Below are 23,838 nucleotides of genomic sequence, written 5' to 3'. Positions count from 1 at the left end.
AAGTAAAATAGTCTTACTTTATTCCTTCTGGTGTCCAGCATCTCCAGTCATAACCGTTTTGGCAGGTAACTCTTCCCCCGGCACTCAAGTTTCCTCTTACATTACAAGACAAATTGCCCTGAACATTCAGAAGGCTAATACACACTTACATGTATGTCCTACATGTAGCTAACTTGCATTGTTTCTAATGAAGAATCGGTCCGGTCCCCCCCCCCACCTCTTGACCTCTCCAAGACACATCTCTGCCTTATCAGCGGATATATCCCATTTTTGGTCCCTTGAGCAAAATATTGAATGAGGACAACCTCTGTGACAGGTGATCAGGAATAGACTGCATGAAAGTGAAAAACAAAAATAGATGTGCTTATAGTGTATTTATTTCACTATAGAAACAATACTTCAGCACATGATATTGGTCTCCTGAGCACAGTTTATGTAATACCATTCAAAACATTGCCCCAACTGGCATTGTAAAGTAGTAAACCGATGTTGAGCTTGGATTGTCACCAGTATGTATGTACATGTACATCAAAGTGCATTGTCCATTCGAAGTCTCTGAACACTCATAAATATTTGCTCTGATATCGAATCGTGTCGTTCTGATAACAATGACGGACTCCGACAGACATGAGTGCAATGGTAAATCCCTCAGAAGTCCCTATCAAAGTCACAAAGCCGTTTTGATCCGGTTTATTTCCCTCCAAGAATCTCTTGCTGCTTTTTATGCATCAGGTCATCAGCTTTGTTCTGGTAGTCATGGAGTTTATTGTGAATCTGGAAAAAAAGGATACACATCAGATATCGGTAGTTAACGGTATCTGCTGCCTTGTCATATAAAGAATACCAACTCCCAACACATTCTGAGGTAAACTGGGAAATATAAGAAAAATTTGCAATTGACTCAATACTTACCAATTCTATAACTTCATGGGCAGTATCCTCAGACACGGCTTTGTTCTTCTTAGCACTTTTTGAGTATTTATTATGAATGTCTCTAAATTTTACTTTTGATCGGTCACATAACGTTTTGGCATTCTTGGCTAATGTTTCTCTATGTTCACGGGTTACTCTGAAAAAAAGGCCAAAGCATCAGTATTGAGCACACGCAAATCAGATTTGGAAATTTCAAAATACGCATCAACTCCAGTGTCACTTACTTTGGCAGTGCAACAAATATCATGTTTCCATCTTGTTGTGGATTAACATTCATCCCAGATTTACTCAGGGCCTCAGTCACAGTTGGAATATACTGACACGATAAAATATAAAATCTTATTTGAGTGGGTGGGGAAGAAAGTACATGAACAATATACATAATATAAGGCTTGCAAGGTCTTGTTCCAATTATCTGGTCTAAGTAAGTTTCATTATGAAAGTTGAATATTGACTATTGAGAGAGTTTTATGAATCAATATTTACTTGGACTCAAATGGAAATTTCGGGCTGATTCTTTTCGAGTTCTCTGTACATTCATTTATAAGATTCAAGTCAAATCAACTTATGGTCAATCATAAAATAACATGATATAAGTAACAAGAGGGACGTTTCACCTGAGGTACTGGTCCTAAATTGATGGCAATCAACTGAGGATTTTTCTGGACAATCTGAGCCAGTTGGTTGAGAGGAAACTTTCCATCATCTGTCTCAATGATTAGTTGATCAAAGGCGCCTGGAAAAGACAAAATTATCAAGGTGTTCGTCTTGAGATAACTTGTCATTGAGACATTTGGACATGATGGGTTCTGCAAAGAATGACTCACCAATGTTAGTCCTAAGTGATAATTGTTTGATATATTCCTGTTTTAAATGTTCTAGAGCATCATCAAAATGCGACACCATCTTATCATAATTAATCACTTCTTCAATCTCTTCAGGGGAGAGGTCAACTTTGTGCACTTTTCCTTTTCCTGCAATTAAAAGAAATAATGTATACCAAGCAACAAAATGGATTTACTGGACAGGACTCACTCACTTCTGGATTAAAGAACCCCAAATTTAAATGCACAAGTCCTCATTCTCAGGATTCACACCAATATCATCTGAGTGGCTGCTGTTCATGAAGCAATGAATCATGCAAAAGTTGTAGCTGTTAGCGGTATCACAACAATGATAAATTCAACACACCTCCTTTCTCTTTTTTGCCTTTCTTAGCATAGCCTCTAAAAAAGACAATTTGATGGCATGATGGTGCAACACCTCTCTCTTGTCCATAAAGCAGAGAGTAACGACTGGCACTGACACCACCTATCTGCGTGGGAAGGAAGGCACATCGGACTGCAACAGGACGTAACTGAGGAAGCAGACGGATGAAGGGGCGGAGTGCAGCCATCCTGAAATCATGAGATTATGAAACATGAAGGGGTCACCAATGTCAATGTGCACGCCAGTAAGTAGTATTAAAAGTGAAAACAGTATAGAGTTATCTTATCCATGCAAGTTCGATGATATGATGGTGAATAATACAATACATTCGATCCGTCATCGAGTCATCAGGTCAGGCTTTGCACTATTTTGGAGACAGTAAAACATGACAAAACATTGCACACAAAGAGTGACAACTGGTTCAAGTTATTATCTTAAGTATAATGAACACATCGAATCATTTTGAAGTCAGTCAGTTTTCAGCTTTTAGCAAAATGTATGTTTTTACATGAAAAATTAGTGACTTCGAACACAAAATCTGAACACGCTTGTGAACTACGTTATCAGTTGCTGTGTTGAATTCGTGAAACGTCATCAATTTCTGTGAAAATGGCAGCCTCCATATTTTGGAAAAAAATTATGTTTTCTTTATAAATATCTTGATTAAGTACAGTTTAAAGATACTTCTCCTCTAAATTTCCAGTTCTTGAACTGTAGAAATGGATAAAGATCAGGTAAGATTTGAATCTGTGGATTTTAAGTTGTTCAACTTTAATGAAATCATTGTTTTTATGAGAGATATCCTTTGCACAGTGCAGTGCATTATGTATTGTAATTGTAGTGTTCAATTTCATTCATCATGCATTTACTGCAGTATTACTAGAAGTGTAACAGTTGTAAAAGCTGTACAATGTGGCCGCCAAGCCTTGTGAATGCTGACAGTTCTGTTGACCATACCCATGGCACTTCCTTGAATCGGTTAAAATTTACAATCCCCGATCGGAAATGACGTAGTTTGATCGCATTCAACTATAAATCCATTGAACAGTGGTGCTTCGTTAGTCAACCGATGACCTTTTTTTGGGGTGTGATCGGGGATTGTAAACTCGTTCCCTTGAATCTTGCCGTATTGTTAATTCATTCCAGGATGTCCCTCTACCTTTACCTATTGATGATGAGGACCATGATGATCGAAGACTGTGGGTTGGCAATCTTGATTCTCGGATCACCGAGTAAGGATAATTCATTTAGATTTATTATAAAAATGTCCTTTGAAACTGTATTGAAGGTCTCTAGGATGGCTTTGTAAGATCAAATTCAGAACACTTGACATCCGTTGATAAATTGTCCTTTCTTAATTGCAGATTTGCACTCTTAAAGATATTCCAAAAGTATGGCAAATTGGAAAAGTTTGATTTCTTGTACAACAAAACTGGTCCAGATATCGGCAAACCACGAGGGTACTGCTTCATTACATATGAGAAGAAAGAACAGTCACAGGAAGCAATGAAGCGTCTGAATGGGAAGTTGGCCCTGAGTAAACGGTTACAAGTCAGATGGGCCCATGCCTCAATACTGGTGAGTGATTTCTTGGTAAAACATGTTTGTCTTTTCAAGACCAATTAGCGGGATTTATGATTCAGTGATTTGAAAGAAAATGCAGATTGTTAGCTCCAATCTTGATATGGTTGTGTAAACCTTAGAAAATATTAACCTGTATCAAGTAACCACTCCTTTTTTCTTTCTGCTAGGAACCACCACCAAAATCCAAGGTCCACATTCTAGGCTCCAACTTAGGGTCAACCAGTAAAGATGAAGCTGGAAGGTGAGGATAGTAGGATTCTAAGTTACAAGTTTTCTGCATTGGGGGAACTTGCTGCAATTCATCATTATGTATGTGATGGAGTAAATCACAGCTGTTCAGTCAAACTTTATTTTTACCTTTCAGTTCTCAATCCAAAATCAGTGCAATAGAAGCCAAGCTCCGGTTGATGGAGAAGACACAAAATGACTTTACAATCAGTACAAAACCTGTGGGCTCACTTACAAAACAACAACCAACTAAACCTCCAACACAGACTGTGAAACATGGATTTAAACCCTATAGTAAAAGTGCAACAAGAAGATGACCACGGTGTAAGGAATGAATATCATTTCACTGGATGATCTCTTTGATCTTGACAAAATATGGGGACTGTTAATCAAAGAAGGCTGCTTGGAGCTGCATTTTATTTTGATCTTATTTCGTAGTTCAAGCATACTCAGTGTTTCTTTCACGCATGTGTTCATGCCTGTCGTTTTTATCTATTAGACATGATAAAAGACGGTTCTGAAAGACATCTTTATATCCTTTTTTGAGATATCGTGGGCCTGTTTTGCCTTCCTCCAAGTTGAATGGATGAGTCAAAAAAGTATGTTAATTTTCCAAATATGAATAGAATGACTGAGTTTATTGAAGTGTTTTAGCTCATATACTTGGTCAATATTGATATTCAATTGTCAGATGTGTACATGTAGGTGCTTGGTGTTGTTTTTTATCATCACTGTCATCAAATACTTGCATAAAGATGTTTACCATCCATTGTGAAAAACTGGGAAGCATAGCTTTATTCCACCCTCCTCAGCTTGTCCTTGGATGAAAAATCACGTTATAAACAAAAGTATAAACGAGTCTCGCCAATGCTGTAGCAAAAGGTGGAGAATTTTGTAATGTTATTTATTCATTTTTGTTTAATAAAATATTGTGAGATGATATTATGCTCTTGGTTATATGATTTACACTGGAAGAGGATTTAGGGACGCGAGACGTGGTGAGATGATTATTGTGCTCTAAGGACTGGTGTCCGATACAGCATTTCTTGACAGACAGTACAGTATGAACCACCAGACCAGATGGGGTTAATATCGCCATAAATGTTAAATACTCTCCCAAACGATGGAAATGCCACAAAAAAAATATTCCCACGGTCTAAGCCAAACGGACTGCAAGGGTTAAGAAACAACCCTGTATCCAGGATCAAAAAATGAAAATTGCAGGTGTGATCTATCAAGAACTTTTTAACTTCTTCCTAGGAACAAGGTTTCCATTAACCCTCTCATCCCGTTTGGCTCTGACCGTGGGAATATTCTAAATTTGCAAAATTTTGGCCTTATGAAAAGGATATACCTTTTTTTCTCAAAATTAACCCCCTCTGTGAGGAATCGTTGCCTATCAATTGTGCGTTAAAAGTACGTTCCTTTTTCACATCTTTAGAGCACAGAAAGTAGAATGTCCTGGTAAGTGTGTTCCCAAAGTGGTGGGAGATAATGATTGACCCCCTAAGGTCAATCATCGAATCGGGTCTCTCAGGAACATGGTGGAGCAGGAGGCCCAGCGGATGAGCCTGGCGGCTCGATTTTGTCTGGTTGTGACTGTCTGATCTCTGGTTGTAACAGTCTCATCTCTGAAAACTTGGTCGTGCTACCAGGCACAATCCAATCTGCTGGGTGTTGCTGTCTTATCTCTTTCACTATGTTATTTTGCAAGATGGAGCCGCCAGGCCATATTCGGTCTTCTATGCCGATATCTCATCTCTTTGGCAATACGATGGAGCAGTCAGGACAGATTTGGTCTTGTTCCTGATGTCTCATCTTTCGGTCCATCTTTGCAACTCATTGGAGCAGGCGGGCCCGATTTGGTCAGGCTGTGGCCGTCTCATCTCTCTCGCCATGTTGGCGACACAGTTGAGAAGCCACGAGGTCGGATTCTGTCTGGTTGTAATTGTTACTCTCACCACGTTGGCGTAATGGTGGAGCAACGGCCGGGGGCGAATTCTTTTTCCTGAACCTTTCGGGCAGTACAACAGGTTCTCAGCCAATCAGAATCCGATAAATCTGAAGACATTGTCTAGTGAAGTGCGTTGAAAACAATCAGTCTTGAAAAAACACATTGCACGAAATGATAAATTTTGACCACTGTATGCAAAACAGCAGGGATGTTTCTAAGACGTCTGACGGCAGGGATGTTTCTAAGACGTCTGACGTCATGTATTTGTCGAAATCTGATTGGCTGAAAGTCCCTGTACAAATGTACAATGTACTGCCCGAAAGGTTCAGGAGAAAGAAATTGTCATTCCCCTGGTGGGGACTTACAGAACTTGTTGGCTGCGGTAAACGAGAAGTCTCCGGTCTTTCACAGCCGGCGGCTGGTGTGAGCATCTTGACCCTCAAGCCTTTGAGCCACTCCGCCGACCCGGACTCCGTTACACCAACGGACCGATTAACTCTGATGGTTCAGAATGGGTGTGAGGGGCGAAACAGTCTTCCGTCTTGTATGACTTGGGCCCATGTCTTTCATGACGTCGGCCCCTGTCTCTCACAACCTGTTGCTGGTTAAGGCAGTATCTAAAACCCCATACCACATACCCACATGCCAATTTTTTCCAGGTGGGGCAATCCAATGACGGCTGAAGCTTTTATAATAAGCCTGGCAAGATTGGATCACTCATTTTTGTTCGTCTTACCCAGGAGACAGGAGTGTTTAATGGACAACCCAGTAAGTGACCCGACCGAATCAAGTTTGATATCATGCTATCAAAGTTGGCAATTGTATTCTGTTTCGAATGATTGCAGGTTTCGAAACTGAGCGCCCTACGAACGACGAACTACAAAGTACGAATGTCTGTCGAGTCATCAAGTCCTCTATCTGCTAATTGATTTACACGTCACTGAACCATATTTTATACTTGGTTGTAGAAGGAATTGGATAAATGATTTTTTTTAAATCGTCGATAAAATGCATTTACATCGTCTTTTGGCTTATGGAACCTGCCTAATGCATTTCCACAGCTCAGCATATGTACATGTACAAGTATGTATGCTAAAGCAAATCCCACATTTTAACAATGCCTGTCATATTGATCATTGACAGAACAAAGGTCTCGCTTGAGCAGATAACTACTAGCCGGCCTGGTTCAAGGGGGTGTGACGTCAAATGTATTGTCTTTGGTCATGATCGGTCGCGGTTGATTTGAACGCCAGTCGGTTGGTGGGTGAGATGCGGAGAACATCGCGGGAACACTTTCTCCGATTTCAAACGTAAAAATGCCTTCAAATTTTCCGATACAAATCAAAACGGCTGCAGCAGAAGGTAAGGCACAGTATCTATTCCTGATAAAGGAATGGGTTGGTTTCAAAGGGTTTTTATTGTAGAAATAGTCATACAATCAAGGCGGGAATGAACTGCGCAGTTTGAAATTTCAAGCCAGACATGTTGAATTATGTACATCACTGCACTTCATGTACATGTTCAACGGCAATTTTAATTGCCATCCCTAATCAAATACCATTTGCTCAAAGAAACTAAAGGCGCACGTCCAAGTCATGATGGTGAAGAAGTGATTATGTTAAATCTGCGAGATCCCATCACTGCTCTTCTATCCTGTGATGTGGAAATCTCCACTAAATTCATGAAGGTTTGTCTAATTATATGTAAATTGACATAAACAGTTAACAGTTTTAAATTCAACAACCATTCATTTGGCGGCCACTATCCCGACTGTGGTGTAGCACCCGACTGTAACTGGCATGAAAAGGGGATACGCTGGTTATGGATGTCAGATCGTGGTTCCCTGACCTTTGCAAACAATTTCACTGGACGTAACCCACGCGGCGACACCAAGGACCGCTGGCTGATCTATTGATATGTTCGTAGTATGGTGTCAAAGTCGGAGAGAAGAAGAGCCACTCTTCTCTTGTAGGGGGTTCACTTGGAAGTGTTTGCATTTGTTAGCCTATAAACACAAGATTTTAATCCTTCAGTCTTGGGTTTGGCGGAGAGAACTAATCTTACATAAGTCCCAGAACAATATAATATGTCTTTATGGCAATATTTATTACTGGGACCCAGTACAGTGCCGTTCTATCCAATATTCTTTGAGGCTGTTGGAAAGACTTCTTGTCTAAACAGTGCCATTCTGCCCCCTCTAAGGCATACATTGGTAACTAATGAATTGACTGCGAAATGAACGCAGTTGAACACAATGTGAATAATTCAGTCTCGGTTTCGCCGAAAAGAAGGCGATATGTTACTATTTGATAATGTATATGATCATGATAATTAGGGGACCCTGTGTGGGTGTTTGATCCAACATACTTTGATGTGATTGGAGATGGAAGTTTGCCATAGTGCCTTTAAAGGTATGATAAAGACAGCATTAGTATGCTACCTGGTGCTATTCTGATGGACCATATTGTCAGGAATAAAAACTAAAGTGGCAGGTCTGTAGTCTTAATTCACGTTGCGACTGTCCAAGTCAAAGGCAAGTCTTGCTGAAAATAAATTGGAAGGAAATCTTGATCTCGTGTTCCTGAATTTGACAATTAACTTGATCTGTCTCATGATTTCAGAGGTGACTGACCCCTCGGCCCATGAGGTGTGAAAGCGAGAATGATGAGTGCCAGTCTTCAGAATGACGAGGTGGCAGTGCCCAGTCACATCACACTCACATCAACATTATCAGGATGATCAGGTCACAGATCGCCGAGACTTCAGGGGAGTCGGGGAAAGACTCTGGTGTAAAAGCAGAAAATTTCGGGCAGTACAGTGTACATTTGTACACAGGTTCTCAGCCAATCAGAATCCGATAAATCTGTGTCGTCATCGGGGCGTCATCATGAACCGCTCAGTAGAACTTGCCATTATATCAATAGATATTTCTGTAAAATGATGCTTCAAATAACGCTGTTCTCAGATCTCCAGCTGTTCTTTCTTGTGACATGCCTGATGCTATTCCTGGTGATGAAATATATGTATCAGTAATGTAGTATATTACTGGTGTGTTCACTGTTGTAATAAATCATACAAATCCTGAAAATCTTTGCTTGTATTGTTTTGTGCTTGTTACTCAAATTTGAAGCATACAGTATCAAAATATACTGGAGGAAGACCATACACATGAGGCAGTATCGAAAGACAAGTCTCATTGCAGAGAAACATATTCATACTGGAGGAAGACCATTCACATGAGACAAGTCCCATTGTTTATTCATACTCAATATGATATCTGGAGGTCTATGCCGCAAGTCAGGAACGACAGGTTCCCAACCTGCCGCTGGGTGTTACAGGAGAACTATTCCCCTGGTATGGAATTCCATTGTGGCTGTTGTTGTAAGCCGCATCGTCCTCTGTCCCCGCCTCTGTCGTTCACAACTTGTTGATGGTGTAGCAGGAGGGATAATCCTCTGTCTTTCACAATCTCGTCGCCTGTCTCACACAACTGAAATGTCCTGTCTCCCACAACTAGGTCCCCTACTGTTCGCAGCTTGTGAGTGGTGACCAGGAGGTATCTGAGTAGCCCCTGGTGTTTCACAGACCTGTCTGGTTGTGACCGTCATGCTGGCATAATGGTGGAGCAACTGGGAGGTCTACTTCCATCTAGTTGTGACTGTCTCATCTTTCCCACTGTGTAGCGGCCTGAATGCCTGTATTGGTCTTGTCGTGACCGTCCCATCACTTTCGCAGTGTTTGAAACACAGTGGACAGCTTAGGTTGTGACTGTCTCATTCCTTTCTCCATTAGCGACAACACATTGATGGGCTCGCCATCGAAAGTGTGGTCTGTGTAAAACGGGTTCGCCTTAGTGCTGCATTATTTTTCGCATAAAGATAATGTACATCGCATAACGCAGAATCAGCTCAAATGTGGGTGAGATGCACCAATAATTGAGGCGCGCGATATACAATGTACAGAAAAATGACCCGCATTTCTTCAGCGGTATATAATATATCGATGGTAGATCAGTATGTGGAAAATGGGAAAACATCAGTTCTGTTACGTGGAATTTCCATTTTGATGTCTTTCTGGCGAGCATATTTTAAATGCAAAATGCAACAGAAAATGGTAATGTTACGACATTTGCGTTTAAAATGTGTTGGCCTTATACAACTGTGGCAAAAATTTGAATTTTGAGGTCAACCAATTTGGTCACTTGCTAAGCCAGTCAGCCATTTCCACTCGACTCGAAACGCCCATATCGGAATGACGCAGCAATTTCCAGTTTTAACCAATCCAGTTGAATCACCATCTCTTTGATACTGAATATCGGCCACAGTATATCAGGGACATTCACATGTATTGATGCTGATATTGGTGACAGGTGCATCATAGCTTTCGGTCAATGAGTTAAACGCCAGCAAATATAATAGATTGCTGTCGATGTTTACTCCATAAAGGAGTTTAATATCGTGCGTATATATCAATAAGTGAAGAAAAGAAACACATGGTGTTTTAAATCGATTTTAATTTGTTTTCAATGATCATGAGATTTCATTGCGCTAGATCCAACTGGCTTCAGTCGCTTGAAGTGCTTGACATTATTACACAGGTGTAATAATGTCAAGCAATCGTGAATGTACAAGCCATTCACGATTCAAGCTCTACCGTGTGAATTTAACATGGCACGCTACAGTCTTATCCTGGCGTAAACCGGGAGCAGGATATTCACATTTGAGCAAACTGTCCACTGGAAGATTTCCACCGACCATGGATATGATGATAATAACTACCAAGGACAAGTTAGATATTTTAGAAAGCAGAATTTGATGAGATTTAATATTTTCCGATCAGAAGCGTGCATCAATTGACTTGCAAACCAAAAATACTACAATACGGTTAGAACAACCAGCACCGACATCACACCAGTTACACTATGTATAATATAACGTCAAGAAGAAGATTATGATTGTTTTAATTAGGATTTTTTTGTAATCAACAATTTATCTAATTTTGTAATCAATAATCCATCGCACCAGCGAGGTCATGAAGGAGACCGAAAGTATCACAAGAAATATTAAGTGACAACTGGTGTTACTTCCAATTGATATGCAGACCCAAAATGGTAGTTTATGCAACTTTCACACCAGCTTCAATGAAATAAAGGTTATGCAACAAACCGAAAGTATCACTAGAAGTGACAACTATTGTACATTACTCTTCTCCTTGTAATCTAATGATATGCAGACCCAAAATAGTGGTTGGTACAACTATCACACCAGCTACAATATAATATAAGGTCATAAAGGAAATCACTTCTAGGAGATTTCCCAACTGAGGACCAACAGCATAACCTAAAGTGAAAGCCACGTTGACCATGGAAAATACCTTTGCACCCGAATTAGGGTGCCGTTTTTCTAACAGCAAGTTATATAAGTTTGGTACAGTTGACAACCCGACGAAATATGCCACAGCCCTAATTGCGCATTCTGGGAATAAGGTCCACCATATTGAAGGACAGAGCGGATAGACTATGAGACAGACGATCTGAAAGATATTTCCGAATAAAACGTAAATCCACATGTTTTCCCGCTTGAGGTAGCTGCCAATAGTTACTGTAATTATCACTTGAAGGACTGTTGCTACCGTTATCACCACGCCCAACTGCCACTGCGCGGCGTGGAGGACGTTCACAGAAAAGTTATAGGCGGTGGCAAGGGGCAAAGTTAGGATCACAGAATAGAAGAAAACCAAAATACACATCTTGTCGAATATGTGGTCCTTGAAAAGCTCTAAATAAGTACTTTCTCTCATGACGCTATTTTTGTCCACTTCCAGTTCCCGTTCCTCTCCCTCGGAGTCTTTTTGGATGATTGGTGTCATGTCTGACATCACCTCATGTGAATCATCGGGCTTATCATCTATGCTATTGTAACACTTTTGACCACCACTTTGAGCTAGAGTTTTCTCATGCCTGTCATCTTGGGTTTCGTCGCTTTTCTGATTGATCGGTTCCTTCGAATCAGAATCATCCCCACGTGACCCCGCATTTTTGTCACCTGGCGCGTCATCTGCTACACCATGTTTGCCATCCGCTGCTGCAATTTCTTCGGGTGTCCGCGCATCAAGAATCAGACGAACTACGGCGTCCAAGATTGCCAAGATGGCTGCTATTCCAAAGGGGAGCATCACTCCTACAATATCATACAGAAGGCCCCCTATCGGAAAAGTCAGGAGTGCAGCCAATGAAACGGCCGTGCCAAACGCTGTCGACAAAATTTTCGTCTTCATCTCCCCATCAAAAATGCAAGTAATCATTGTGAAACCACTGATGAAAATCAGTGTATTACCGAGTCCTTCCAATGCGGCCGCGCAGTAGTAGATCCATTCATGGGCAGCGAACACAAACATGCCAGTACTACTGACCTGAATGATGGAACCAAAAAGAAAGGGATAGCGATGTCCAACCCTTGATACAATTATTCCTATGATAGGACTGCTGAGAACTTGAATCAACGGCCCGACGCCATTGAGCGCATCGACCCCCACTGATGTCTTTGCCAACACTTCCCGTGACGTCAGACACGACATGTGATCGGTTTTTGAACAGAAGTAATGTTCAGTTGTGTTTAAGATACGTTTTGTAACGTTCAATCCTAAAGGTATTAGTGATCCGTCAGTTGAAGTCGTACAGTCGCATTTGTCGTATCTCATTGAGCGGACTAAAGAGGGAGCTAACATCGTCTGCAAGTACCATAACATGTGATCGGCAAATACAGCGAGACAGAACGAGAAGACGATCAGTTGTTTACATTGTCTAAACGCCGTCCATTGCGAGAACACCCTGGCCAAACAGGACATCCTGAAAATATAATGAGAACACTATAAAACTTGATGTTGTGCGGAACGGAACTTCTCGGCTATGCCTTTCAGTCATCGTATAAAGCGTTTAACTCAAAACAGTTTATAGGCATGATTTCTGTGTCTAACAGGGGGAACCGAAAACTATTGGAGTGGAATGAAGTGACATATTTCCTATGGTCGACATACCCGGACGTCGGGCAAAAGAATCATACATATACAGGTTATCCTTGCCTATAACGTCTTTGGTAGACATTGCAATGAGGCCAGATGGGGTATATAACAGTGGTTCTTGAATAATTATACTTGACCGAGTAAGACTAGGCTTAGAGGGCGGAGTTTACTACAAAGATTTCACACCCACTCCTGATGACACCCCTTTGTGGGCCTAATTAAATGTATGGTACATCTTCAGTTGTACAAGAAGGTATAGAAGACGTTATAGGCAAGGATAACCTGTATATACAGCTTCGTATGTTTATCCATCGAGATTATAGTTATAGGCCCAAAGCTACCTATATATATACACGTATTGGCCTATATGTTTCGAATTAGATCTGTGAAAATCCAAACAGCACGATGCTCTTGTAGACTAACTCTGTCCACTATTTGGGGTGAGCCGAAAGAAATTTTTGCGCAGCTTGTCAGATTTTGGTCCGTAGACATTATGTCATTTGTTTAGCGAGTGCATACTGTACATACTCGACGGACAAACGGACCTAAAACTCGAATGTCTCTGTTCTGCAACACACACTGTGTAGGCATAAATTTAAGAACATCGCCTCTACGTTTGTCCGAAGTGGTTTGTAGATAACCCTACAATTTCGGCAATAGGCAGGTTTGGGAAATTCATTCCTTAAATGATGTCGATAAACGATAAATTAATCAGTACTTACATTTTGACGAAGTTCTGCGTCCTACATGTGCGTCCGAACAATTCCCTATCCCCGGTCTGACACGACACAACACTCCATACAATGTAGTACATGTATTATAAAAAGCTGAGTAATAACAGGGCTTTGACCATTTAGGCATAGATATTTCAAGGCATGTGTCGTGTAGGCCTTAAGCCCGGTCTACACTAGCCAACATGAACCAACAATACTCGGGATCAACTCCGTGACGGCTGTTACAGCAGTCTTTTTGGTTTCCCCTCTGCCGTGTAATACGAGAATCGAGTCCAACAGGTACTGGACACCACCGTTGCAGGGCTTTCTCCTAGTCATTGAGATGAGCTGTCCTTGTGTTAACGGAATGGCCACCGGAGAAAACACCTCAGATTTGTGAGATTTCTTCCAGGATTTCGTCCTCCCTATGAAATTGACTGGCGTTCTATAAAGCAAACGTCTAATACCCATACGCGACTAAGAGAGCGTTTGACGCCCAGGTACAATTGTTCGTGGGTAACGCTGGAGACCAAGGAACAAGATACGACAGCAAGGTTTATCAGAGACATAATATGCGTTGTTCTGTAGTATCGCCATAAAAAGAAAAGGCCGGGTCTATTTGGCAAGCGGCTCGCCGAACAGGCATCTTTTTTTGCCCTGCTTGGAGAGCCACTTGCCAAACAGCACTAAAGATCAACTCTGTTCGGCAAGCCGGGCTTGCCAAACAGGGCAAAAATACTACCCTCTTTGGCGAGCCGGAGAGGTTACAACATGTTGGCCAATCAGAGAGCAGTGACGTCATATTCGAATTTATATGCGCATATTTAACAATGGCCGACTTCCCGCTCTCGATTCAATTTCTGTTACTAAACTCGGGTTTTGGTCAATAATCCACGAAGAAGCATGACGTCAGGCGAAGTTACTGAGCTCTGATTGGCTGTCAATGTACACAATGGTACGAACCTACCTGTAAAAAAAAAACGCACCCCGGACATGCCGAATGATTAATGCTCAGGATATTGCACATGCCGTGACAACAATTTCACGAAAAAGTAAAAGAATCGTCACTAGTCATTTGTTATAGTGTTTATTATTTCATTAATATCAAAATATACATGTTGTTATTGTATTGTACGCGCCGGTCACCGATCCAAAGGTTGACCGCGCTCAACGTTGCTCAACTTCCATTCCGCTGGGGCCAACGCGCCAACCACTGGGCCATGAAGAAATTCCCTCATGGCCGGCGGGTTAAGCCGTGCCATATACCTGGGGGTACTATACATCATTCCCCCCTTCGGACAAAGATGGATCGTCCGATCCTACTTAGCGCTTCATGCGTCTCAGTACCGAACTACAAATCCAGAGCTCGCATCGCGTGGGAAGGTCGCCATAAAGGAATTCCCTCATGGCCGGCGGGTTAAGCCGTGCCATATACGTGGGGGTACTAAAGTTATAGTGTTTATTATTTCACTAATATCAAGATATACATGTAAATCAGTAACGACATGAGTAGAATAGAAAGAGGTCATTCGTGTCCCTCTGACAACTACGAAGATAAAAGTACTACTTTAGTATTTACACAAAAGACACTTATCTACACGTATCTACTTCAGGATCATCCTGAACCTCATGGTCTTATATTCCTAACTTGGGTATCTTGATAAGACACAAAAACCTTGGTGGTCAAGATGTTTCAGGATGTCCCATGAGCGTATGAGAAATAGGTTTCTCTTTGTCGTCGGTTTACCTAATTTGCGAAGAAAATGCCGAGAAGCATCACCAAGGTAGTTAAGAAACAGAATGAGACCCGTGGCGCCCCCGCTGTCCGTATTTGTCGATTAATCCACAGTCTGATTTGCTCCTCCATCGTATTCATTGGAACGGGTCCCATAAAAAGTGTCTCGTTGTTGAACGAACGAAGATCAAACTGCTTACCTGGAAAGAAATGTGACTTCAGTTCACATCCACTGTTCTGAGAGGTTAAAGGCAGACTATAACGGGTATGAGGAATGTACGTAGGGCCTGCCCTCTGCCGGGCCAGGAAAAGACATGTGTTTTAATACAAAATAGAGTGCTTTACAATCACGAATGTCTTCTTAGCTGCAGTCAGCAACAGTATTTTAATCGTGTGGATTGCATTTAGTTGATTCAACCAACAAGACTAGGGATTCTTCCATGAGAGGTCGTGATGCTTCTGAGATCAGAGAAAAGTATACATAATACTCACCAAGTCTTTGCTGAGCAAGTTTGCGCAATGCTTTGATTTTCATTTCACCTATCTTGTAGGAGACGGCCTAAAAGAATACAAATTAAAGAGTTTCAATCAATCAGAAAACACGTATTTTAGAAATGGGGATTCGAAGCTTTGAACGGCCTACTCAAAATACTTCGGTGAGATATAAGGCTCAATCGTTGACGAATCCTAGGCTGTGTACATGTAGTGCACTTAAAACTGCTGTTATCTGAGCAGGCATCTTGGCCGGAATACAAACACAATACATTTCTACTCGTACAGTGACAAAATTACAAATTGCACAATGGGGGGAACAAATTCACCGCCGCCTTTTCTGTCAAGATAGACTAACTCACCTGTCCTGGCAAGCTAATGTATCTGTTGAGTTCATTCTTTATTTGTTGAGGTGACAAGGCTGTGTAGTTGGAGAAATAGTCTTCAGCTCTTTCATACGTCCAGCTGGGAAAGAAAAAATGTTGAATGAGCATTCAGAATAAGGGTGCATGCATTCATTAAGTTGATCAGGGAATCGACGGATCTATATTTCAACGCCAATTTTGGGTTTCGGTGGCCATACATATTTTGTCAGCGGCCATTGTTGATTTTTGCAGCCATCTTGGGTTTGAAATGAAATAAAGATAGAGCTTGGTCGCTTAATATCACACAAAGACGGTACCGGATTCCAAAGTGATGGAGCAAGAACTATAGCTTTAAAACACTGAGAAAACTACATCGTACACGACATCATTGCAACCAATTTCAGTGTTTCAGAATGATATACTCACTTGTAGTAGTGCAAGCCAGTGTCGACAACCAAACGTGCTGCTCTGTGGATTTCTGAAGTGTATCTACCAAAACTGAAAAGGATCAAAATATTTATTACTATAGAAACGACTATTGAATGATTCTGCATGGTTAGTCTTGGGAAAGTAGTCGGATCAAAATGACGTCAAACGTCGCTGTATCTCTTTAAACTGTTCCAAATCAAAGTAAATTTAACGTTAGCTTTATTGTGCCCGATTAATCTGTGAGTCCTTGGGACTTTCATTGGGTAGTTGGGGCCTATCAGTTCAAAATATTTTTTTAAGAAAAAAAGTTGTATTTTGACTGTGACGCATTGATACTAGTACATGTAATCACTTACTAATCATTTCCCTGATATACACCCATTTCTTCGCCAAGAGATTCAGCATATAGAGCCCAGCCCTGAAATGAAGTGGGTGCAATTAGTCGAGCACATGTTGTAACCTTTTATTGTTGTTTGGCCAAAAAGACTGTCATTTTACTCCGTGTGCTGGTCAATTTCATGTTGAGCCCCATCACATTTTTTGCAGACCGCTGATGTTTTTTTATAGAAGATAGTAGTGATCATTTGAAAATGGTGTTTTAAATATAAGCAAACGCATGCAATATTTTCTTCATTGAACGAGACCCACCTCAATATAAGCAGTGAAGAAGGGCCAGTTGTAAGGGACAGCGTAGTATTTCCTGTATTCGATCAGACGTCTGAACAGCGGGAGATTGTTGCCATAGTTATAAGAAGCCTGGGTGTGGTGTCCTGGCTCAGCCTCGTGGAGCGCCAATGCCATCATGTTATATTTCGCCCTGAAGAGTAGAGCAATTATTTGAAGTGAGGATTGTATCAGACACCTCTTACACTCCCATGCCTGGCGATGCAAACCTTTCACTCGTTTGATAAAACTACATGTATATTCTATCTCAACTTGAGTAGTAACCATCGCAGATCTTTGCAGCATTCTCTCACTTGCCTTGTCTGTGGTTGGTAGACGTTTGCCCAGAAGATGCCAGGCCTGCTTCCATCCACTGGGGGCTCAGTGTATCTACCAGTGGCTCCACCTGTATTCTCGGATTTCCTAACCCTGAAAGGTATATCGAAATATGATCGGTCATCAAAACCTGTAGATGATAATTGTAGTATAGTCTACCTCCTACATTTAGTTCAGGAGCAACATTTTTTAAAAGTTAATTACATTTTTAGACAGTCTTCCATCTATCTCCTTTTCAATTTCATCCTTCCTGTCCGCCATTGAAACACCTATAGTAGTAGGCTACTTCGACACAGTGTAATCCGAGGGCGTATTCATGTACTTGATCCATGATTTGTTGGAGAATGACTTACTCAAGCTTTAGTTCCGGTACAGCCTCAATGGGTAAGACAATGCCAAGTTTACTCCTGATTTTGTTGTGGATGAGATCTCGGAATCCTTGCAACATGGCCTCCTGAGGAAAAATAATTGTTTGTGATGAGTTAAAGCGATGTGTTTGGGTTATCTTAAATATTAACAGTGCGAAATGTGAATACATGTACGCATATATGGTACACAAAGTAGGGGTGTATTCCCATTTTCTTACCTCTGTGGTATAGTGGTTTGCAGGATCAGCGTTCAGTTTTGCAACGTATTCCTTTATGGTTCCATAAAACTTGTTTTCTCTCATGATCTGAAAATGAAATAGACCAAATTTTTAACGGGATAAAAACCAAGAGGCGAGTTGTAGCGTGAGTTCTGATACGGGTGGTGTTGTGAAAAGGATCTCATCGGATAAACGGAATAAACTAAACACATGTAGAATGGAACAGAATATAATCATGCCTAAAGAGTCGCAAAATTGTCGTTTTCTAGTTCAAGGGAGGACGACGAGTTGCGGGAGGACCAAAATTCGGGGGAATAGAATGGTTCCATTCACTGAAATGCTATACAACTTTCTAACCTTAATCATCTTGACTTCAATGCTACCGACTTCCTTGAGTCCTTTCTTGTGAATCTCCTCTGGCGACATGTCAAGCGAGAGATGCCATTTGAGACAGGCCTCATAGTACTTCGTTCCATTGGGCATAGAGACCGCTGCGATGTGAGGGCGGAGGTGCTTCATATACGTCTAGAGATATCGAATGGATGAGATGAGCAGTCATTATCAAATAAATATATTATCTGTCTTTGAGACAAAGGTTCATCCTTTGTCTACAAAGGCAAATGTTCAGGAATTCCATCATAGATCGTATGACGGAGGGTCCCATCCGCATACACGTGGTATGATGATGGCATTGATCATTATGGCCTGGTTCGAACCGAAATGACGTGTTTTTCTTCTATCACAGTGTGTTTTTCTATGAAATGGAATGGTTCTACTCACATTGGCTGTAAAGTCCCGGAGTTTATTGAAGGCGGGGAAAACTTGGTCCTTGATTATTCTTTGAGCTTTGTTCCTTAACTTGGTCTTATTGCTGGAAAAGGAAAGCATGGCTCAGATAATAAACTTCGAGAAAACCAACCAGGGCTTTGACGTGTTTCGCCTTCAACAAAATATATAGAGGCGTTATGTTTTCAAAATGTTGAAGTCGTTTGATGGAAGAAAAGAGAAGGCATGAAGTGGCGCATTGGTATGATCGTTGTTTGATGAATTAACATCAGCGCCAGTCATCTTCAGACCGTGGCTGCGACCCTGGCCAGTCCACCTGCCCACGGTGCCAGAGGGGCGACTCGGCACATCACACAGAAAGTGAACACGCCTTGCATAATTTGCGGGCACAGGGACAAAATTCTGGTAGTCTAAAACCGACTCTCTGCAATGTATATAGGTTCATCCGCGCTCTCAGTTTCCTTCAGCATCACATAACAAATCGCTCAATGTTGTTTACAGAGCTAATAATGATCAAAAACACGACCTGCGATCTCAAACCTTTTATCCGAAAAGAGTAAATCAGACTCACAATGAACTGATGGTGGTTGGCATATCTATAAACGGCGCAAAGAAGAAGGTGTCGTTGAGTTGTGTTGCGAGAAAAGCATCCATGCTTTCGACAACGCCAGTCTGTAAAGGAAGAACGTACATGTATGATATCAGTTACATCTCGACCAAAGCGACTACTTCACCGAAAAGCAATTGATGTATGTGCACCGCCCGGAGTGTGCCTTCGCTTCATGGAAGGGACGGGTATCATCGCTCGGATCTCACAATATCGGTGTCAATAGAAATAGAGAAATAAAGTTAAAACTAAACATTCCAACCGTGGATATCGCAACTTCAACGAGGCTAAACGGTTGGCCTAATTTTGAAGTGCCAGGAAAGGGAGGTAACTTTTTTAAACCCTTCCATGGACATAAAATCCTTATGAGGGTGATTCAGAGACTCCCGTCAAGTACCCGTGTTGTCAGGTGGCAAAACGCGACGTTACTCTATCTCAGAACATTGCAACAGAACCTCACTGTGCTCTATTGATAACAAGATTTTGGCCAAAAGTGAAAAATCACGCTTTTGAACCTGCCTGACCACTTTGGAACGAATCCCGAGAATCTTGTATAATCTTCATTTATAGTATACATGCAATGGGAACTTGACAGGCGTCTGCGGATCACCCGTATATACTATATACCATAGCTTTCGCGTGGTTCGTGGTCTTCATATCAATAGCCTTTTGAAGGAAAACAATAAACTGGTTCATCTGTTTCGGGATCTTCTCCATTCGAGATATTATGTTCTCAAAGTCCTTGTATGTCTTCTTCCTCATCCATGATATGTACTTCTTCCACTCCGATACGGGGTTGCCCATGCTATTCGACGGGTTCATCGGTCCGTAGCTGATGAAATAGGAAAAAAAACAACTTATATTTCTCCTCTGAATGAAGACTTCCGCGGCTGTCACGCTGCTAGAAAGCGCGCCGGCCAAAGAAGAATTGGTGTCTGTCACACCAAAATCACTTCGGTTGAAAAATGTCTTGAAATCGCACTGTACCGAAAACCCAAAAAAAACTACGGAGTGTCTATTTGTTTTTGCCGAAAAACCATACAAAACCTTGATTTCTGGCGGTGTATGGTTGAACGAGTTTTCGGCAATATGGATACTGCTGTTGTACATTTCTATCAACCCTAATAATTATAGTCTTCGTAGCCACATAACCCGGTCGCCTGCAGACTGATGCAGCGCAAGCATCTTCAACAGAAAAGTACCGCAAGGTCTTCATGCTCATGATTGCAACACTGCTGCCGAAAGAATCGCAGCGTAGCGGTGCAGTGGATTCCCGGGTTCTGAAAGTTTCCTTTCTCAGATCTCTCAGAACACAAAATGATACTCACTACCTGAACTTATAACCCATCCGAAAAGCTTCAAGTAAGCTCTTGAGTACAGCATAACTGATCTTGTCTTGGCCTTTCAGTTGAAAGTCATATACATTATTCAGGCTTTGGTAGAGTTGGTCTGCCTTTGCCTGAAAGGGTTTAGATGGATGAGATGTAATTATGACTCTATCATTTTGTAAGGCATATGTTTTGGTATCAGAAGTTCACACGCGGCAATTTGATGGCTGCCTCGTGGGAACCATGCAAGTGAAATGTATCCGCAGGTTTCCCTCGGCAAATTATACCTTATAACAATATGTAGCCTACTGGGGCTGGTTTTCTTATTCCAGGTTTTTCACTCGAGTCGAAATTTCCACAGGGAGGTATGGCGATAGAGTATCGAGTGACCCCAAATCTTTGGCAAGCTGGTTATTGGTTACCCTGGTGATCTGCCAAAATATCTCATGACCTATCATAATGATCGTTTGTTGAAGAGGTACTGAACCTCTGAATTCATATATTTACATATCGTACCTTCCTCCTATCAAAAGCCGCAAACGTGTATTCCTCCACCCTGTCCTCGTATTTATAGAGGCCATACTTTGTGCCAAATTCTGGACTCTCCATCAACCGCCACTCCCAGAACTGGTGGATTATCCTCTGGAGCTCTGAGAAAATAAGGCGTATTAGTTTAACATTTTGATTTGAGTAGCTTCTCATTTGCGTACACGACCACCCCGTCAGGTAAGGATTTTCGAACGGTAGTCGAATCTGAGGATGGGAGGGCGAAACTGCCCGATTTGCTGACAACTTGCATGTTGGGAATCCATGCCTGACTGATACCATTAACAAATTCCAACGATGCCGTCAAGTTATGTATTGTGAGTTTGCTGGTAGGCCTATGTGAAGAGGTTTATGCTTTTGATACGTTTGGCAAAGGTGACCTTGATCTCTAAAAATGTCCCTTACCCGATGATGCGTCAATTCTGATGTCAGATGTCACGCCATGGAATACACAACTGAGGCACACGACAAGCAGGCCCTGCCACATGATGAAGATTTATCTGAAACGGCAAGAGGAAAGCTGCAATGATATGCAGCACTGGGTGTTTTGAAATGATGTATGAAAAAATTAAATAGTTTATTAAAATTGAAGAAAAATACCTAATTCTGTGAATGAAACCCTTTGAAATGTAATGGATAGTCCTTCTATACGTCGGCCCGCTGACGAAAAAAATCGAAGTAACATCTGGTAGAAAGTATTATGATAGCGTATTTAGTGAATATTATATTCTGGTGTCATACTCAAATGACCTTCTAAAGCAGTGTCCCGTCCTCCTGACCGATTAAGGTGGTTTAGAGACCATGACCGTAAATACCTCAGAGACAAAAAGCGCAATAGAATCCTCTGTCCTCGGACATTGTATCGTATCAGAGGATATTTCAAACTTGTAACTTGAACCTGGAGAAAGAACTTTTATTTTGTATACTATATAGACTTTGTGGGCACCATCGCTTTCTAAACCTTTGCAGTTTCATCGATACATTTGAACCACGCCTCTTGATCCGTTGGGCCCTTGATATGAATACCAACACTCCCAGCTGACCAAATTATTGTATATGTCAAGCAATTGAAAAGCGAGCTGAATACAATAGGGCCGTTTAGACGACGATTAATTTTTCGTCGTGTAAACGCAAAAAGATCCGGATCAATGTGGTTGCATCCGGACTAAAAAGGTACCATCGCCTTGGGTGGTTTTAATCCGGATTCATCCAGATTCGATCCGAATGCGGTCTTTTCGCCTGTCGTCTAAACGGCCCTATAATCACATTGCGGATAGCCGTCTAGGTGCCACCTTGAGACCGCCACAATGTTTTTCTTGCCATTGAGTGTAATATGAAGAGCTGCTAAATTTACAAAGAGATATGTGGACAAGACATACTGTATTGGATACTAAATGAAAGGAAGAAGTTTTAAAGTAATTCGAAAACACAATGATGTTGGCCTATATCAATGCCCATTTTGGATCAATTCCATGTTTCTTTGGTTCTTTGCCTTGAGGTGATTCACCTCGCGTTATAGACTACCTATTGCAGGTCATCCTAGGGAAATCAGGGGTTAATATCCTCGATTTCCTAGGATGAAGGTGAATCGGATCGCTCCAATTCTGCGTCAGCGGTCCATGTTTACTTTTATGATATAGGGGCTTCAGGCCGTTAAGTCACCCCTTTAAGAATTATTAACACGACCAAATTCGATCCTGTTCTAATGAAGCAGAACAAAGTGAAGAAAATTACAATGCGAAGTAGTCAATCACGCGAATCACCACGCCAATTCCCCCTGCGACTAACGTTGCCCCTCAGCTTTTGAGCAAAGAGGTGACTGCGATGAGAATCGGCCATCGCACCGACCTGCGATTAATATCAAACCAATGCAGCGATTACCTGTTTTACTCAAGGGAGATCGATTCTGTCGCACATAGCAGCGATTAGTCGCTGATCACAGCGACAAAAAGTACGTTGAGAGGAGATTATTGCTAACATTTGCAAGGAGGTAAGTAGGCCCATCACCTCAAATTCAAAACGACTCATCATCCAAAAATATTTACTTACCACGTTTCGATGGTTTCAGTGCGAAACTCCTACCTCAAGTTTTGAGTTGCGGACAAAGTTTTAAAAGGCGACCTCGTCTCGCCCAGTCTCAGAGAAGTTCTGTAAATGTTGTCAGCAATCAAAATCTAAAAGGTTACTTGTTTCAAAAGATGTGACCTATATGCCTCGAGCATGACAGACAATAATATTGTTCATAATTGTGCAGTGAAGCGTGGATACCTTCGCCGAATATGGTACGCATGATACAATGGCTCGTGTTATATATGGCGATGACA

General features: G+C 41.5%; 4 protein-coding genes across 6 annotated transcripts; 1 reads left to right on the top strand and 3 right to left on the bottom strand.

The window, feature by feature from the left end:
* Positions 1 to 402: 402 nt before the first annotated feature.
* Positions 403 to 2,701, bottom strand: LOC135501495 (ribosome-recycling factor, mitochondrial-like). Of its 2 annotated transcripts, XM_064793640.1 has the most exons (7): positions 2,651 to 2,701; positions 2,125 to 2,330; positions 1,761 to 1,907; positions 1,551 to 1,669; positions 1,158 to 1,249; positions 913 to 1,069; positions 403 to 774 (listed from the first exon to the last, which is right to left on the bottom strand). In XM_064793640.1, coding segments are annotated over exons 1-7 (807 nt in total). In that variant the 5' UTR covers positions 2,653 to 2,701; the 3' UTR covers positions 403 to 690. The 2 variants fall into 2 exon arrangements, with proteins under 2 accessions (XP_064649710.1, XP_064649711.1); XM_064793641.1 differs by lacking the exon at positions 1,761 to 1,907.
* A 51-nt stretch (positions 2,702 to 2,752) lies between these two features.
* LOC135501475 (probable RNA-binding protein 18) lies at positions 2,753 to 4,885 on the top strand. Its single transcript, XM_064793604.1, has 5 exons — positions 2,753 to 2,876; positions 3,289 to 3,374; positions 3,507 to 3,720; positions 3,894 to 3,967; positions 4,091 to 4,885. The coding sequence occupies exons 1-5, from the start codon at positions 2,862 to 2,864 to the stop codon at positions 4,269 to 4,271; spliced, it is 570 nt and encodes a 189-aa protein (XP_064649674.1). The 5' UTR covers positions 2,753 to 2,861; the 3' UTR covers positions 4,272 to 4,885.
* A 5,564-nt stretch (positions 4,886 to 10,449) lies between these two features.
* Positions 10,450 to 14,222, bottom strand: LOC135501399 (uncharacterized). Its single transcript, XM_064793507.1, has 2 exons — positions 13,651 to 14,222; positions 10,450 to 12,755 (listed from the first exon to the last, which is right to left on the bottom strand). The coding sequence occupies exons 1-2, from the start codon at positions 13,740 to 13,742 to the stop codon at positions 11,108 to 11,110; spliced, it is 1,740 nt and encodes a 579-aa protein (XP_064649577.1). The 5' UTR covers positions 13,743 to 14,222; the 3' UTR covers positions 10,450 to 11,107.
* A 490-nt stretch (positions 14,223 to 14,712) lies between these two features.
* LOC135501240 (uncharacterized) lies at positions 14,713 to 23,674 on the bottom strand. Of its 2 annotated transcripts, none has more exons than XM_064793240.1 (17): positions 23,564 to 23,674; positions 21,920 to 22,014; positions 21,485 to 21,618; positions 20,969 to 21,099; positions 20,268 to 20,472; positions 19,605 to 19,705; positions 19,028 to 19,118; positions 18,605 to 18,772; positions 18,248 to 18,334; positions 18,015 to 18,115; positions 17,644 to 17,754; positions 17,311 to 17,479; positions 17,019 to 17,080; positions 16,660 to 16,731; positions 16,231 to 16,333; positions 15,869 to 15,935; positions 14,713 to 15,576 (listed from the first exon to the last, which is right to left on the bottom strand). In XM_064793240.1, the coding sequence occupies exons 2-17, from the start codon at positions 21,999 to 22,001 to the stop codon at positions 15,389 to 15,391; spliced, it is 1,872 nt and encodes a 623-aa protein (XP_064649310.1). In that variant the 5' UTR covers positions 22,002 to 22,014; positions 23,564 to 23,674; the 3' UTR covers positions 14,713 to 15,388. The 2 variants fall into 2 exon arrangements, with proteins under 2 accessions (XP_064649310.1, XP_064649311.1); XM_064793241.1 differs by having other exon boundaries at positions 21,920 to 22,034; positions 23,564 to 23,672.
* Positions 23,675 to 23,838: the final 164 nt, after the last annotated feature.

Source organism: Lineus longissimus, chromosome 17 (assembly GCF_910592395.1).
Source record: "Lineus longissimus chromosome 17, tnLinLong1.2, whole genome shotgun sequence".
Classification (NCBI taxonomy): domain Eukaryota; kingdom Metazoa; phylum Nemertea; class Pilidiophora; order Heteronemertea; family Lineidae; genus Lineus; species Lineus longissimus.
This window is presented reverse-complemented; position numbering and strand designations above follow the sequence as displayed.